The sequence below is a fragment of the Acomys minous genome, assembly GCF_964271855.1.
Source record: "Acomys minous genome assembly, chromosome: 4".
In the NCBI taxonomy this organism is placed as follows: Eukaryota; Metazoa; Chordata; class Mammalia; order Rodentia; family Muridae; genus Acomys; species Acomys minous.
The window spans coordinates 12,971,860-12,989,577 of NC_140486.1; the positions used below are offsets into that span (position 1 = coordinate 12,971,860).

At 51.9% G+C, this 17,718-nt stretch overlaps 1 protein-coding gene across 4 annotated transcripts in view; it reads left to right on the top strand.

Moving 5' to 3' along the window:
• The window catches only part of CTIF (cap binding complex dependent translation initiation factor), a 258,794-nt gene that overhangs the window by 41,596 nt on the left and 199,480 nt on the right, over nucleotides 1-17,718 (top strand). For 3 of the 4 annotated variants that reach the window (XM_084780989.1, XM_084780992.1, XM_084780991.1), the window contains exon 2: nucleotides 15,332-15,526. In XM_084780989.1, the coding sequence (XP_084637115.1) occupies nucleotides 15,347-15,526 (180 nt within the window). In that variant the 5' untranslated portion in view covers nucleotides 15,332-15,346. The remainder of the gene's footprint in view (nucleotides 1-15,331; nucleotides 15,527-17,718) is intronic. The other variant, XM_084780990.1, reaches the window with a different exon arrangement.

A 17,718-nucleotide genomic window follows, 5' to 3' on the forward strand; every position in this document is an offset into this window, starting at 1 on the left:
TCAGGCATAAGTTAAGATGTAATTATAGTTTAAATTTATTCCCGTGTTCTGCATGTAGGAGGTCAAAAAGAAAAATGTCTGTCTGGGCTGGAGAGATGACTCAGCGGTTAAGAGCACCAGCTGCCCTTCCTGAGGTCCTGAGTTCAATTCCCAGCAACCACATGGTGGCTCACAACCATCTATAATGTGATCTGGTGCCCTCTGCTGGTATGCAGGTGTAAATGCAGATAGAGCACGTGGATCCATTTAAAAAAAAAAAAAAAGAATGTCCTCCCATCTAGGTAAGGAAAAGAATGTACAGTCAAGGTGATCAGCACAGATGAGGGAGCCACAGGTAGGCCTCAGCCTCTGGTGTGCCCAGGTCCAGCTAACAGCATACTCAGTACTTTTTCTGAATATCTGACATTTTGTTAGCATATAGCAGAAGCCTCTGGAAAAATCACTAATGAAACCACTATTTCCTACTCACCAGATCTATGGCCCAGAAGTATATGCATGCTGTGTTGAAGGCTCCCCGCCATCTTTCAGCCACGTACACCTGTCTTCCCTTTCTGAACTCTGTGCTGGGGGCAGTGTGTTTGGATCAGAGAACCCAGGTGGCTTAGGGAATCACCCTGATTTGTTTTACACACACACACACACACACACACACACACACACACACATTACACACATACAGACACATATCCATGTACATTTACATTCACATCCACACATATCCACACACACAGTACACACATATCCACACATGCACACATTTACACCACACATGTACATATTCACATCTACACACGTTACACACACACACACACACACACACACACACACACACACACACAGCACCAAGCTTAGTTTGAAGTTCTTTGAACAAAAAAGTCTTTTATTTTCTTGCCTGGGCCCCATAATTTCTATAGCTGAACTACTTACCCAAGACCTCCCACCCCCAGGTGGAGACTGTGTCCCACATTGTCACTGCTGGGAACTCTCAGCTGTCCTAGCTGAAATGGGCAGAGGCTGCAGTGTGGCTGTCTGTGGGATGGCAGTTACGCAGCAGGTAGCTAGCTGTGTCAGGCCTGAAAATTGTGAAATGCGCCTTCTTGCATTCTGGGATATTCCTTTCCACCTGCCTCCTCCATCACCCAGGCTTTGACATACTCTCCTCACCTAGAAATGTCAGATATATTCCTTGACCTTGCCGGCAGACCTGGAACCCACAGACCCACATAGATTGCTGCACTTTGGGTTTTATCTCAGATCCTGTATGGGCTTGTTTTCTGTGGTCAGTGGAGGGGACTTACCTTGCCCTTTTAGGGCTCCCCCTTACCTGGTGAGCAGTCAGCAGTTGGGGCAGTAGGTCCCGGGCTCCAGTAGCAAACCCTGAGATGAGCTTAAGAATTTCACGTAAACCCAAGAAGGGCCAAGTGTGGTTAGTGCCAACTCTGCCGCCTAAAACTGATGATCTTTAAAGCGGGTCACAGCATGTCTGCCCAAAGAAAAGCACTGAGGTGCCTCCGTGTAGTTTGCAGTGTTGGTTTCTGTTCTGGCCCCTGTTTTGGCTACATAGGAACTGTTACCAAGGTCAGTATGTGCACATGTGTAGATGTCACACATGCGGTGTATGTTTGCTGGAGCTGCTATAACAAGGACAGCATTCGACTTAAACAACCACCACTCGCTGGGCATGGTGGTGCAGACCTTTAATCCCAGCACTTTGGGAGGCAGAGGCAGGCGGATCGCTGTGAGTTCGAGGCCAGCCTGGTCTACAAAGTGAATCCAGGATAGCCAGAGCAACATAGAGAAACTGTCTTGAAAAATCAAAAAACCAAACAAACCAAACCAAAAGCAAACAAAACAGAACAAAAAACACTCCACCAGACAGAGGCAGGAAGGTCATGTGTGGGCAGGGCTGGGTCCTTCTGGCAGCGTGGCTGGGCTTCTGTGCCATGCTTTCCCTAGCTTCTGGTGCTCTGCTGGCCAACTTCAGTGTGCCTGGCTTCCTGCTTTGTTTTCAGCAGGGTCACACTGTGTAGTTCAGCCTAGCCTGTAGCTCAGGGGTCCTCCTACCACTTCCTCCCCAGGTTGGGATGACAAACGCGTACCAGCCACCATGCCTGGCTGTCCTCTGGCTTCTGATGTCACCTGTCTGTCTTCCTCTGTGCATGGTTTCTCCCTGTGTGCAGGTGTGCCTCCGTGTCCCTTTGTATAAGGACACCTGGCATAGGAAGACTAAGAGCAGAACTTACAGAGAGTCACACAGTCAGCTCCGGTTCTGTCCATTGGGCGTGTGTCTCAGGGCTCTAGGCAGGATTTGGTGCCATGTTTTTGACATTTGGCTTTGCGGCCCCAAAAGTACCCTTAGGACGGAGCCATGTCTCCATTCGCCGTGGCAATAGCCTGGGGTCTACATGTTGCCCAGCAGATACTGAACCAGTGACAGATTTTTACAGACAGGGCCGGAGCCAAGAACTCCTTGGAATTCTAACAGCTCAGTGTCCCCAATCTAGTCTTAGCTTGTCTCTGCAGACCCAGACTGGAATGTTGAGCGTTGTTTTCCTGGCCGTCCACTCTCTGCCGTGGATGGTGCCAGGCGATGTGGACAAGCCTGCCCTTCTCTTCTTACGGAGGTTCTCTCCTTTCCCCTGTGCTTCCTGGCCGGTCCAAGTGGCTTCCTGTGGCATCCATCCCGGGGCAGCTTGTCCCATATCAGTGACATTTCCTACACAGGTGGGTCCCTGGGGAGACAGCGAATCCTGCTGAAATCGGAGAGTCACTTCCTCACTCTTGGCCGGCAGATGAGGTGTTCCTGCAGGCACTGGTCTCAGTGCTGGGCAGATAGGTTCTGGCTGGGAGAGGGAAGGGGGGAGACCAGCAGTTCCGGGCTCACAAAAGAACTGTGTGTTATCTACCATCTTACCGGTGACCCACAGGACAGGTGCATAGATACCTTCTGGGCCCATGGGCTCTGGAAGTGTACACCGGGCTCCGTGGCTGCCAAGGTCCCACTCAGCAAGGGCAGTACATAGGGGATATGCTGAGGGTGCTCGCAGGGGCCATCCTGTACTGAGAGCTGTGAGCGTGGCAGGGAACAACTGGTGTAGCCTTGTGTGTTAGCCCGACACAGTGTTGTGAAACGACAGTCAAGGGGGCCTGTATGTGTGCGATCGATGTCTCAGGCAGCTATAGGCTGATGGCCCTTGTCAGCACTTGTCACTTGCATGTCTGAGCTGGTTTAGGGGACTCTGTGCATACCTGTGCTCACTGTCTGCTGAATCAGGAATGCATAGTAAACTGTCTGCCTGTCTTGTAGTCACTTTCAAAGCCTGCTGTGGATCTAAAAAGGAAAAAAAAAGGGGGGGGGGGGAAGGGCTATTGGGATGCTTGTCTGCTGAGGCAGCCAGGGGGTGTGGAAATGAAGCCTCTTAGGAATCCAGCAGCCGAATTCCGGCTCTGGAGTATGTGTGTCATACCCCAGCTCTGTGCTGTGTTTCATCACATGGGACTTGAGGAAGTTTGCTAGGCCTTGCTGGCTTCCAGTCTAGAAGAGAAAATGCTAGCCCAAGACTCAGGGAGAGATCCTGACACAAAGGAATAGTCTAAGAGTGGTAGAAGATACCCAATGCCCGTTCCTGGCCCTTTCCTTACAACACACACACACACACACACACACACACACGCACACAAACACGCACACAAACACGCACACACACACACACACGCGCACATGCACCCTACATGCACCCACCAAACAAACAACCCCCTTTTTATTAATCAAAAAGCCAACCCCCAAACACTTTCTTTACAAGATAGACGGTGTAGCTTGTGAATGTTTGTGGTCTGTGGAAGAGTTCAGTTTTCCTACCCTCTCTGGAGGAAGTCTCCGTAGTTCATAAGCCCTTCTGTTCCATATTACCCCTTTACCCGTCTGCGCCCCTGGCTCTTCACAGCTCTACCAGAATGTCCACTGATTCATCAGCTTATGTTGTAGGGTTAGACTGCGATATTGCAAATGCAGTGGGGGTGGGGCTGGGGTCAGGACCCTGTGTTATTATTATTCTGAGCTGTCCAGCAGGACAGGCTGTTCCAGCCCCAGGGGTTCCAGCTGTAAAGGGGGGCAGCATACCTGGCCTGCCTGCCTGCAGCTACAGGGTTAGTAAGAGCTCACTGTGCCAGCCACACTGTGTAGCCCCCAGGAAGGCATAAGACCTAGACCACCTTCCACAAATCCAGGGGTGACCCTGACCACCCAGTGGTGGTTTACTCTGTCACCTGTGCAGGGCCCCAAGCCCCCTGCTAGGGGATCCAGCAGCTCTGGCTACTGAGCAAGAGACAGAGTGGAAATGAATAGCACTCTGGACCACTCTTTTCTGGTTAGAATAGTCACATTTTAGAACCATCCTGTGTGGGTTTCTGTTCTGACTCAGCCTATTATGAACCTTTGGCCAAACCCTGCCTGCCTCAGTTACCTCATTTGTACAGTGAGGACAAAAAATGGTATCTGCACTGTGGTGTTGTCTTGCAGATTAAATTATTGTGGCACAGGCTCTGGCCTAAGGTAAATGCTTTGTAAGCTGGTGTTTATTTATGAGTTTATTTGAAGTAAGTATAGTCTTTTAGAGGGGAAAATGCCTTGAAATCCAGTAGTCTTTGAAGGACACACTGTTGAGGACTTGTTCCCAAAGGCTAGCTGTGTGAGTGGGAGTAACAGAGGTAGCCATGAGTGTGCTGGCTCTGGGCCTAGAGGCCAATTCAGGAATCCAGGTTCTTGCTGCTCCATCTCTTCAGGGCTCACAGAGAATTCAGGAAGCACCATGACAACAGTGGGGATGGATTGGGCTTGAGATGCCCACAGTTGTCCAGTGGGCCTGGACATTGCATAAGATACATAAACACTCCCAGAAGAAGAGAGGCCGGCCTCCAGCTGAGCTATCTGAACTGCTCTGCCTGTGTTGTGCCACCCGTCTCTCTCTGCCCATTAGCCGCCTGCCTGCTGATACTGTGGAGTAAGAGCATCGGCTTCCTGCTGACTGTTTTCTGCTTTCTGCAAACCCAGCAGCACACTCCCAGAGATGAACGACATGTCTGTGTGAGCTCAGCTCTGGCTCCCGGTGGCCAAGGTGGGAGATATGTTGGGTTCTGGTTTCTGTAGAGCTTGCCCGCTCAGCAGTGCTGAGCTAGGGGACGTATAGGGGAGCGGGGGAGGGCACCCCTGGATATTCTTTCCTCCCTGAGATACCCAGAGGGAACATCCTGTCCTTGGACAGAGTTTGAATGGACTGCCTTCCATGGTGACTTTGTTCTGACCAGGCCAGCCGAGGGCCTCCAAGTGACACCTCTTCCAGCCGCTCGCTTTCTCTTCTGGGCAGTGACTTTCCCACATATTTTTGTTTGGACTGTCATGTGGGTGTCACTTCCAACTCCCAGGGAGCAATCCTTGCTCTAGATTTATTTCCGAGTCCTTAGGGGCACACACACTTTTGTGCTTGTAGGTGACTTTATTTTTACTCTCTTGCTGAAGGCTGTCATACTAGGACAGCTGGAGGTGTCTATATGGATGGAGGACATATGGATGAGGGGAACCTTGTGAGTGATGACTGTGGGTGCCAGGGAGGTAGCAGAGGGGTGACAGGTCTATGCCAGCTCTAGGTTGAGTGGGGTCTGAGTGGACCAATATTCCTCCATTCCAGCTGACAATTGCAGTGTGAAAAGGTGGGCCAGATCTGACCAGTCTCCTGAAAAGCCAGAAATGTGGACGTTTACATAAAGTCTTTTGATTGATAAATATTCGCTCGGATATTTTTAAAGCACTCAACCAGATAAAACACACCACAATCCACGGGTAGCCAAGAGCTGCAGGCGCCTCTGTTTTGTAGCTTCATGCTTTTGTGTGAGTGAGACTGCTGTCCTCCTCCTCCCCCCGCCCCCGCCCCCCATTTATGGGTCTCTGGCATTTGAAAACTTGGTCCCTAGTTGGAAGAGCTATTTGGAAAGGCCGAGGAAGTATGGCCTTGTTGGAAGAAGGAAGTATGGCCTTGGAGGAGGGCTCACGATTTCTAGGCTGTTCTCTTTGCTTCCTGTTCTCAGCTCCATCCAGCTGACCCAGCCACCTCGCCTGCTGCCATGCTTCACTCTCCTTCATAATGGTGATGGCTTCTTTTCCTTCTGGAACAGAAAGCCCTTCCTTCTAGAACTTGCCTTGGTCATGGTGCTTTATCACAGCAATAGAAAAGTGTGAGTGCCTGCGCAGAGGACCCCCGTGAGCCACTGAATAGCTATTTTAGGGGCCACTGTGAGCTGAGGGGTCCAGCTAGCTTTCAGGACAGATTGAGGAGAGGGAAAGAGGCGCTGTTCCAGCTCCACCTTCCTTGTGGCCTCTTGATGCTGCAGGCGGACAGACAGACAGACCCTCCTATGTGTTGTAGCCCCACTGAAAGCCAAGTGGTGTGGAACCACTGCTCCTTCCGGGCTGGAGTTCAAGAAGATGTTGCAGAGACAGAGCTGGCTGGGGGCTGCAGTTACCCCAGGAGGGACACTGGAGAGGAGGGAGTGTCACCTGAGGAGGGCCTGGGTGCTGGGGCCACTGCACTTGGAGCTTTCAGGCCTTAACCTGAAGTGCCCTGCTGGGTTCACAACAGGACACATTTGGGTTTTTTTGTTTGTTTGTTTTTTTGTTTTTCCCTTAGAGGGTAAATCAGAGGCTTTTGAAGAGAGCCAGTGGTGGGGCCCAGCCATCTATCTGGAGTGCAGGGGTGAGAAAAATGGGTCCTCTTGTGTTAATGCAACGTGGCCAGAACTGAGGGTAACCCAGGAGAGGATCAGACTTAAGGCTCAGGCAGGACATGGGGGATTTAAGGGAATCTTCCCCATTAGGGAAGAGAGCTGACTGACAGCAGTAGCCAGTGGCCAAGGAGAGCTTCATGGAGGAGGTCCCCAATACAAGGGCGGGATTCCAGAAGGCAGAGGTGGGAGAGAGTGCAGAAGCAGAGTGAGGAGAGCAGGGCTGGCAGTGATGCCCAGTGGTGAGTGAGGGCTTGCTGTGTGCCTGAGCATGCTGAGCCCTGCTCTCCTGCATCACCTCACTTCAGCTTGCAGTTCCTTATGCTCCTTATGTTCATCAGCACGTTTTACAGATGAGCAGGCAGGCTAGGGGGCAGCCCGGAGCCGTGCAGTAGGCACTGAGCTGGCCAGTGTTGGAGTCAGATCCCATACCCCGCCCCTTACATTCTCCCATCTTGAGAGCAGAGGCATTGAGGAAGCTGCCTAACTCCAGCCAAGGCTATGGTTCACTTGGGGCTGGCTAGTGGCCCTGCATAGCTTTGGTTCATCTTGCCTGACTTCTGTAAAATGTAAGGTTTTTTTCTATGCCCGCCATCACTCTGAATAACAACAGGGAGACATACATATATATGTATGATTTTATTATTGAGATTACATCCCGACTGTTATGTCCTCACTTGTATCTTCCTGTTACCCCTCCCTCCCTCTTTCGCCCTATTCCCCTCCCCTAGACCTGTGACAGAAGGGGACCTCCTCCCCCACCAGAGACCTTTATATTTATTAAAAGCTTCAGTCACTATAGCTGGGCAGATACCCACATCTATTTTAACTAAACCAATAGCAGTGGCCTGGCCTACTTCCCAGCCACCTGGCCCGTTTCCTACCATCTTACTCTCACCCTGGCACCTCCTTCATCCATGTCCTGATGGTGACCCTGCTTCCCTCTCTGGTCCCCACCTGAGACCCTCTCCCTGAGCTCAGAAGTCCTGCCTTATTTTCTCCTGCACAGCTATTGGCCATTCAGCTCTTTATTTAACCAATCAGGAGGTGATGGAGAACAGTGTTTACAATGCTTCATAATAATGACAGTGCCAATGAGCCAAGGTCTGGACTGTAACCAGATCTCGGGGTACAGAAATCAGCACTTGAATACACAGTGCTCAAAAGCACCCCCCAACAGACTTCCATGTCCTCTGGCACCTGTAGGGCACAGTGCTCAACAAGTGTCCAGGACTTCTTAGTTGTCCTAAATTGCCTTGAGGAGGCTCTGGAATATTCTAGGAAGATGTCAAGCCCTGGATTGGGAGGAGGATATTGGCAAGAGGATCCCAGCATCCTGTCTTTGACATTCCAGGGGCTGGAGGGGCCTGGGGAGAACCAGGGCCCAGTGGCCATGGGCGGTCCTGAAGCCTGCGCTAGGGTGTGTGTGAGGCCTGAAGTTGGGGCGGAGACCGGAATAAAATGCAGCAGCCTCTCGAGAATCTTGCTGTCTTGTCAAGGCCAGAGAAAGACCCATAAATATTTCAAGACCAGCCAAGGGCTGAGTAACAGGATGGGGGCGGGGCTATGATAAGGTGTGAGAAGCAGCGGGTGCTTGGAGCCAAGGGAGGTGGTCAATGTCCGTTCCAAGTGGAGGCCTCAGTGGTCCTTGAGAATTTGACGGGAAGGCAGGCCTGTACAGTAGGGACATCCAGAAAGAATACAGGGACTGTTCCTACAGAGCCTACCTGAGTGCCTTTCCCCTTCCTTGGTTGTCCTGGGCTCAACTGCTGCCCTGCTGTTTCTCTCTTGAGAAGCAAACTTGGAGGCCTGGACTGTAAGGAGGATGCCATGCCAGATCATTCAGCACCTCTCCTAGGGACTCTGTCCCCTAAGCCTTCCAGGACTGATGGCGGCTGCGCAGACTGGCTCTCCACAGCTCAGCTCCTGCCTTCTGCTGCCTTGCTCTGCCCTTTCACGGGAGCCAGCCCTGCTCCCAGTCGCCCTGAGGCTGCTCTCTGGATGGGGCAGTAAGCAAAAGTGACCCTGTCCAGAGTTGGCTCACAGCGTAGGGCTACAGGATGACTTAGAGTCGCCTCCTACTGAGTACCCTGCCCCCCCCACCCCCGCCCGATCCTCTCAGGGGCTAATGATGGTGACCCAGATCTACACTTCTGGATCACAAAGGCTGGAGATCAGGGAGTTGACTGGGCTGTGTGAACTGTTGTGTGGCCCATGTCTAGGCTGACTGTAACAAGAGGCATCTGTGTACCCTCCGGCAAGTTGTTTTACCCGCACGTTTTGATACCTTCATTGGCACAGAACTAGGCTGCATTCCCAGAGTGCCACTGAAGCTATGCAGCCTGGGTTTTAGGAACAAGCACAGTGTGGCAGCAGTCCTGGGGACCCCGCAGGAGCTAGTCACCTCAGCACCACTGAGGCCCCGCTCTATGCAAGCTCTCCCTGAGCACTGCATAGACCATAATAGGAGAACTCATATCTTTAGGGGTGACTACTAGCCAAGTCAGGATGGAGCCTCCAGCCTTTCCACTATGACGGAGTGGGTATCAGAATAAGGATGGGAGTGATAGGACAGAGTCTCTGATCTTGCCTAGAAATGTAGAATCACACGAGACATGTTGGTGCATGCCCATAATCCCCACATTTGGCAGACAGAGGTAAGAGGATCAGGAGTTCAAGACCAACCTGGGGTACGTAGTCAGTCTGTTTCAAGGAAAAATAGCCTCAGCATTTGGGCTCTAGCTCCAATCCACCAAGGTGGGATTTGTATTTTAACAATACATTGGGCACTCTCTGCCCACTGAGTTTTGAGGAGCACCATCCCCATCTGCTTTGGTCCTGCCTATCCCCAGAGAGAAATGCAACACCATGGGCAAGTGAAACAAAAGTTTTAGAAGCAGAAATACTATTTCAAATGCAGGGTACGTGCAAATGCCGGTATAGTCTGTTCAGCTCCACGCTCTGTAATGCTGTGATCATGGCACAGGTCATCCGATGTGTAACAGACCAGCATTCTGAATAACACCCTCTCTGACGTTAGAGTGACAAAGGGGTAAAGTGGAGTTGGTAAAGGGGGGGGGGGGGATGACGGATGTCCTGCCTCCTGTTGTGGTAAATGTCACTGATTTTCAAGTCACACTTCCTCTGCTGTGTGCTTCTGAACTTTCTCACTGCCCAGGGGTTGGGAACCCGAAGTTTCTGTTCACGCAGGCCTCCATTGAACCATCCTGTGTTTCTCTGGCACACATGAATATAATCGAGTCATCAGGCCAGCACTGACTGTAGCAACCAGACAATAGGGATGAAGAATTGATTGCCAGGGAAATAGTATTTTCTACAGAGTCATCTGTGAGGGGTTGCAGTACAGGCCACATGAGATGGGGGCCTGGCAGGGAAAAAGGTTCCCATGGCTTCCTCCAGACAACTGTGAACATCTTCCCTCCCAGGCAGCCCAGCCTCTCTCTTCCCACAGGCTTTACGTAGACCCCTGGCTTGGGTCGGCCTGGAAGTGAGAAGTGTATCACCCCGCTGTGTATTCTGGGTGGAGCTGTTCTAGCTGGCTCTGTGTGGAGGTGGGTAAGGGAGCTAGCATGCAGTGACAGCAGCCAGCACATATGTAACAGTGTCACCGGGAACAAACTGCTGGCAGGGATCCCAGGGGCATGGTGCTGTGTGGTACCAGGCCTCATAGAAAGTGGTGTGGGGAAAGCTGAGGTGAAATAGAATAGTGATCCCACGTTGGGTTCCCTGCCCTCAAAGCTGCCCTGATGCAGAGTTGACATCTTGCTGGGATCGAGCACAGACTGGAGGGCACCAGCTTCTGAGCCCTGGAGCATCAAGCAACCTCTCCCTGTTCACTTCTAGAGTCCCTGGGTTGCCTTGCAGCTTCCCTGGATTCCCTTGCAGCTTGCCTTGGATCCAGGGGTAGCTGAGTCCTTTGTTGTTGCCCAAGCCACAAGCTGAGCCAGGAAAGTAGATTTTGAGCTCTTCCGGCTTCCTGTGTGAGGTCCAGCAGCTCTGCTGGGTGGGCTAGATGCTGAAGTAGTCAGGGACTGAGCTCGAGGAAGTTATGGGGCTGAAGCAATAGATTCCCAGGGGCTGGAATGGCAGGTTTTCCATCATTCAAGCCTCCTGGCTTTGCAGGTCACCTAGCTCATCCCTGAGGGTGGAGGGGAGGGGGAATGCCTCTAATGCCTGTCTGTTCTTAAAAGGATTGGCTAAATTTACAGCACCTAATGCCATTTGTCACTGAGCAGGTGGTGGGTGGAAGGACAATAAAGGGTGGAGATTCTATCTTACTGTCTCTGGGCCCATGGGTGCCCAATGATGTGGGTACTGTGAGCCTCTGGGCTCAGAGCCAAGTAGGGCCAGAGGGAGGAGGAGAGATCGGTACCTCAGCAGGACCCCTGTGCTTTGTGCTGGCTTTCTATGAAAGCTGCAGGCAACTTTGGGCAAAGCAAGGGGTTGGGTTGTGAGGATCTGAGGGCGGAGACAGGAGCGCAGAGAAGGCGTCTTCACATCCACATCAGAGGCTGTGGTATTTTAAATTTCTGATCCTAAGCAGCCGTAGCATAAGTATGGCCCAGCTGGAAAGAGGTCCCAGCACACAGGCAGGGTGGTCTCTTCTCCCAGATAGACATAGGTATGCCCTTCTTGCTCTCTGGGAATTGCAAGCGCCATGCTCCACGCTATGTCTACGTCAGCCCCCATCCTTGCCTGCAGCCCAGGTAGCTCCCTCCCCTTTGGTGCCCTTTGCAGCAAAATGCAGCCTCAGCGTTTTTTCCTCCTGCCGGCATTTTGGCCCTCCTCATCCATCACCTGGCAGGGAATAGGGGCAAGGCAAGGTCCCAGGGAGCCACTGGCAGCTCCTGGGATGGGCATCCCCCTGCATGCTCTGTGCTTGAGTGACTGGGTCGTGTGTCCTTTGTCCTCTTCCACACCCTCTTCTCTCCTTTCCTTCCTGCCTCAGTTTCATCCTTCTTGTTCACTTTCACTATGAAGACCGGAAGCCTCCACTGTGGCTCCCAGCCTGCCACCAGTTACATGAGGGTTTCCCGTGTCCCCTCCCTGTGACTTGGAAAAGCTGAATTGGGAGGGAACAAAAATGAAAGTATCGCTTACTGTGGAGGGAGCACCGTTCTTGCCTTGTAGATTGGGGGAACCTGTGGGCACATGCCCAAAAGAATTGAACACAGCAGGGTAAACATATTTGCACACCCACACCCATAGCAGAGTCTCCACAGCCAGATGTAAGAACAGCCCACGTGCCAGTTAATGGATGAGTGGATGGCCAGTGCAAATACACATGATGTGTTATTGTAGTACAATATCCCATCAGCCGTAAAAGTGCACGGGTTCTGCTGTGTGGCAACACGGATGAACCCAAAATGCACTGTGAAGTAAACCAACCCCAGGTATATTGCAGGACTCTGCTTAAACAAAGTACCCAGTGTAAGCAAGTCACAGAGTCAGAAGGAAGGTGAGGTTAACCAGGGCTCTGTGTGTGTGTGTGTGTGTGTGTGTGTGTGTGTGTGTGTGTGTAGCATTTAGTGTGCAGTGGGATAATGAAAAGTTACAGAAATAGAGCTGGGTAGTCATCGTAGTTACGTAACATTGTGGCCATACTTAATGCTATTGAGTTGTATGCTTGAAAAAAAAAGTTCGTATATATTTTAAACGCAATGGAAAATAGTTGATTGACAGGGTATAGGAGATCGCAGCCTGAGAGCAGGGAGAAGGACCTACTGGCACCTCTCGGGATTTTGCTGCTTTGAGGATCAGTTTCCCTGGAGTGACTTCCATAGACAATAGAAGGATGAACCTCTGTAAACTATATTGCCAAGGAGAGAGGACAAGAGGGGATGGGAGGGAGGGAGGGAGGCAGAGAGGGGGGGGGGGACCTGGAGGTCTGATCACTACTATAAGCAACTGGGACTCAAGTCTGCTCAGGCCCACCAAGGGATCACAAAGCTTCTGCCTTGGAACTGTCATCTAAACCAAAGGGTAGAACTTCGTTCCTGTCTAGGATGGCCCGGTGAGGTGCTAGTTCCTTACACTTCCAGGTCACAGGGGTCAGGGGCCAGGCGGGTCCTGCAGGTGTCTCCTGTGGGAACATCCCCGAGCAGGTGGCACCTGATGTCAGGTGCTATGAGCTGTGCCTGGAGCAGATTGGACAATAGCAACCAGAATAGGAGGAAGCCAAAAAAGGCATGAGGGTTATAATAAGTGTCCAAGAGAGGAGGCCATGGAACATTCTTTTCATGCCTCTGGGTACTAAAATATGGCAGGATCCAAATGAATCATGATCCCTGTCCTCATCTCAGGGAGCCAGGGTGCGATCACTGATGGGTCCAGTTTCCTCACAGGACCTATGTCCCTGAGACTCATGTACCTAGAGAACCCAGGAGAGGGGCCGCAGGCTGCCTCAGCAGGCTGACTCTGCACTCCATTCTATGTCAAGTGCCGGCAAAGACCCTTCCTGGGTGAGCCTAGCAGGCCTGGATCAGATCTGAGGTCTTCTTCAAGGAATAAAGGGCACGGCATGAGGTACTGGCTGTCAGCAGGTGTCCCCTATGTGGTCCTCTCTGGGTATCCGCCTTTTCCTTCCCTTTCAGCTGTACAAGGTCAGGCCCTGCACCCTCCCAGGCTGTACTCAGGCAGGAAGTAAAAAACACCACACATATAGCACACATAGAGTCAGCTGCTCAGTGGGGAGGCAGGGGGAATAGAAACCTACAAGGCATGTCCTAAGGACCCACACAAGCCACCTGCAAGTGGGCGGAAGGGGAGGTCAAGGGGGCATAGACACAGTCACACCAACCTGCGTGAACTTGGGTATGTTACTTGGCCTCTCTGAGACCATCTTTTATGCTAATGTCATAGGTATTAGGAGGATGATTGGGTTGGGGGGGGGGAACACATCTATGCCGAGGAGGCCTTAGCCTGTGATACAGGTGTAGTAGTCATTCACATGTCTATTATTAGAAATGACGTAGTCGTGCCCGAAGCCACCACCGAGTGATCCCTTTGCCTGCTTGCTTGAAGTTGCCCTTAAGCTAGAAGTTGGAGAGTCCCCAGCTAGGTCACTGTTGTAGAGTCCCCAGCTAGGTCACTGTTGTAGAGTCCCGTAAGTGGGAAAAGGTCCAGGTCTGGAAAGTGTGGGTAAGAAGAGGGCAGCAACAGGGAAGCACCCCCATGCCAGCTGTCTACGGCTCCGTGGAGAACCACCATACCCTATGGGTCTTGCAGCAATGCCTGCTGTTATCTCGAAGTTCTGTAGGCCAGACTCCCGGCAGTTCTCTCCCCATCTCCAGTCCGCACTCATGGTCACAGTGACATGGTCCACACGGGACACTGCACTGAATCTTGGTTATTAGCAAATACCAGGGATGCAGAAGAGTGCCCAGGAATGTAAGTGTTGACGCCGGCCCTTCCTTTGAGTGCTCAGGGCCTCGCGTCTTCTACCTGGAGCATCTTCACATGGCCTGTGGGGTATCTGCGTCCACTCTTCAGGCCTTCCTTGTCATTTTGCAAAGGGGTGGCCTGGAGAAAGTCCAGGTAGTTGTGTTGATGGACCGTGCTGTTTCCTCAAAGCGGCATGGGGCCCTTCCTTGGAGGTCACAGGTTCTCGGGTGATAAAAGTGACATAAGACAAGCTTTAACATCCTTTGCAATCAAGCCCAGAGTCCTTCTGTCCATGGAAGGAGTGGGTGGAGATCCTGGGAGGGAGGAGGGCTCTAGCTTTTTCAGGTGTGGATCCAGTGTGACCATGGGGAACGAGGGGTGACAGAGGACAGTGGTGGGCTTGGGCTCCCACAGACGAGGTTGACAATTTTGTTGGAAGACTCGAGTACTTATCCCAGGTACAACTGGTCACGTCTGTCAGGCTGAACTCAACTATGGGCCAGAGGGCTACGGGGATGGTCATACTCTTCTGGGCAGCAGTGAGGCAGCATCTATGGCTCGGCTACAGTGACCTCAGTAACCCACCAGTTTTTAGCATCTGTCAGCAATGTATAGACCAATGTAGCATGTGTCCACAGCAAGGCCATATGATTCTGCTGATAACCTGACGCCCGCAGACCACAGCTACAGATACATAGTCTAAAGGCCAGAGGGGCATCTCTCAAAGGGATTGTCTCTCTTAAGAGTGTTTCTATCTGGAATGTTCAAACCATCTCAGCCCTTGGATCTGGGGTGGGGGTGGGGGTCGTCTGTTGCTTCACGTAGATTTAAAGTGAGGATTTTAAGTCAAGCTGGACAGGAGGGCTTGAGTGCTGGTCTAGACATAATCTGCTCTCCCAGGCAGTAGGCACTAACCCTAGTACCCCTCAAGCCACTGAGCTGGACAATTAGATAAGTTACCTGTGCCTCCTCTAGACTCAGTTTCCCTCCCATCACAGTGGGGAACTCAGCTTATTCTTTATGCTAAAGATAAGCCAATATCTGGCAACTAGGAGACCAAATTGCTCCTGAGAGTGAAGGGTATTTCTCGTGGGGCGTTGTCCTGACCTCCAGCAGCATCTCACAGAGGCTGTCTGTCTGTCCTCTCCCCCAGCAGCCAGCCAGAAGAATGGAGAACTCCTCCACAGCGTCGGCCTCCTCCGAGGCAGGAAGCAGCCGCTCCCAGGAGATCGAGGAGCTGGAGCGCTTCATTGACAGCTACGTGCTGGAGTACCAGGTGCAGGGGCTGCTCACCGACAAGCCAGAGGGTGACGGCGAGAGCCAGAGGACACAGTCCCATATCTCCCAGGTGAACACTGGCCCAGGCCCAAGGGCTTAACAGACTCAAAGAGGTGATGCTAGGGAACCTTCATTTCTGACAGTGTCCTAGCGTTTTTCCCTACATTGCTGTGGTGCGGTGATCCCATCTCACACAGCATCCAGAATCCCAGAGGAGAGGTTTTTGAGATCCAACCAGTAAGCTTTTACCTCAGCCGAGCACCCTGACCCTTGAACCCACCTCTGGGACCCAACCAGACTACTCTGTACTGGGTACTAGTCTTTGTCCTCCATAAGCTTAAATTCTAGGACAGCTCTGGAGATCAAAGTTACCCATCATGCATGTCTTTGGAGAACAGTGACTTGTGATTTTTCTCTGATTTCAACTGCAGATAGTTATCGGTAGCCTAAGGATTGTGTCTTCTGCTCTGCTGTATAGGATGCTACGTGTCTAAGCACTTAGATGCACAAGGCATTCACAGAAGAATCTCAGGGTAGTCTCACCCCCTGGGTTAGTCTGTCTCAACTTGGCCTTGCAGGAGGAGGCGGTCTTACTTGGAAGACTGTGGGCTGTGATGTCTTCAGCTACCTGTCATCACACACATCTCTGTGGGACACAGTACATCCAGCCCCAGTAGATTCTTCCAAGAATTGCTTCCAGATTTGGTTCTAGCTGCCCATTTGACCTTGGCCAAAACCCCTAGCATCAGAGACTCAGTTTTCTTTTTGGTTTCTCAAGATAGGGTCACTCTATGCAGCCTTGAGTGTCCTGGAACTCCCTCTGTAGGTCAGGCTGGCCTTGAACTCACAGAGATCCGCCTGCCTCTACTTCCCTAGTGCTGGGTATTAAAGGTGTGCGCCACTACCACCCAGACAAACTTGATTTTCTTATCTGTCAAATGGTGTTAACCTGCTGCCTCAGGAAAGCTGGACTGTCAAGCAAGGAAGTGTCTTCTCTCCTGTCCAGGGTCAGGGGACCAAGAGCCCCTCTTGTAGCTGTCCCCTTTCAAGCCTGGACCATCAAGTAAAGGATGAGCTACTTGGGATGCCTGCCTTAGAAAAAAGCCAAATGCAACCGCCTGGCTTCCTGCCCAGCGGGGAGAAAATTCTAGTCTTCCGGCCTTTTAGAAAGCCAGAATGATGCCCAGACCAGGAGTCAAGCTGGGACATCCTTGGGCAACAGGAGTCCCCTGCACCAACCACTGGGCACTGGGGCAGAAGACAGCCCCCTGCTCCTTCCTGTAGTGTCCTTGGTGTCATAAAGCCACCAGTGTATGAGCCCATGATTCGCTCATTACCCAGGGCACAGGGGTGGGTGGAGCACCTACCCTCTGAGGAACCTGGGAGATCTTGGAATTGGGAATGAAATAAAAGCCCTACCTTCATGGATACACTGCTCGAGTGCGAGTAGCCAGCTAGGCAGGTTAACACAAGCAGCGGCCAAGGCTCATTAGTTTTTTATTTGTTTTTACCTTTTGAAGCAAAGTTGGAGTTTTCAGATGCTTTAACAGATATAAACCAAGCATTAAGAGAGTTAACAAGTGACCTTTAAAGGGACAGCACACACCCAATGCACGGGTGGAGGCTTCTCAAGACAGTTGCCAGCTTCCAGTATTAAAGAGTGGTCAGGGCGGGGTCAGTGAAAGATAGAGAAGAGGGGTCAGGTAGGGGATAAAGAGGTTGCAGACTGAGGCTGCAGTAGCTACCAAAGGTAGACCCAGAGGAGGAGCCAAGACCCAACCGGGAGTAGACTGCTGGAGCAGGAGCCTCAGGCTAGGTACAGAGAAGGGAAGCGTGTGGACAGGAGGTGCAGGACTGGGCCTGGGCCAGGGACCCTTGGATAGATGAGAGAGGAGGAGTCGGCGATAGCCGGCTGGAAGAAGGTCAGGGCGGGGTACCATGCCAGGAGCCTGGGAAAGGGAGGGTCTAGGAAGTGGGCAGAGGGGTAGGGGAGAAGTGGGTAACTTTTGGCACTGCTGCTAGGACATGAAGAAGCAGAAGCGGACAGCATCACTGACAGAGCAACTGAGTCACTAGTGGCCGTGGCAGCGAGATGGGTAAGGGCAGCAGTGGTAGATCAGGCTTGTCACCGTCATTAGACGCTCAACCCAAAGGGACCGTGATGTAGGGGAGCTGCAGAAGTGAGGGCTAACAGGAGCATAGCCAGGATAGGTATGAGGTACAGGGAGGGCTCCAGGGGGAGGGGCGGAGGCGTAGGACAGG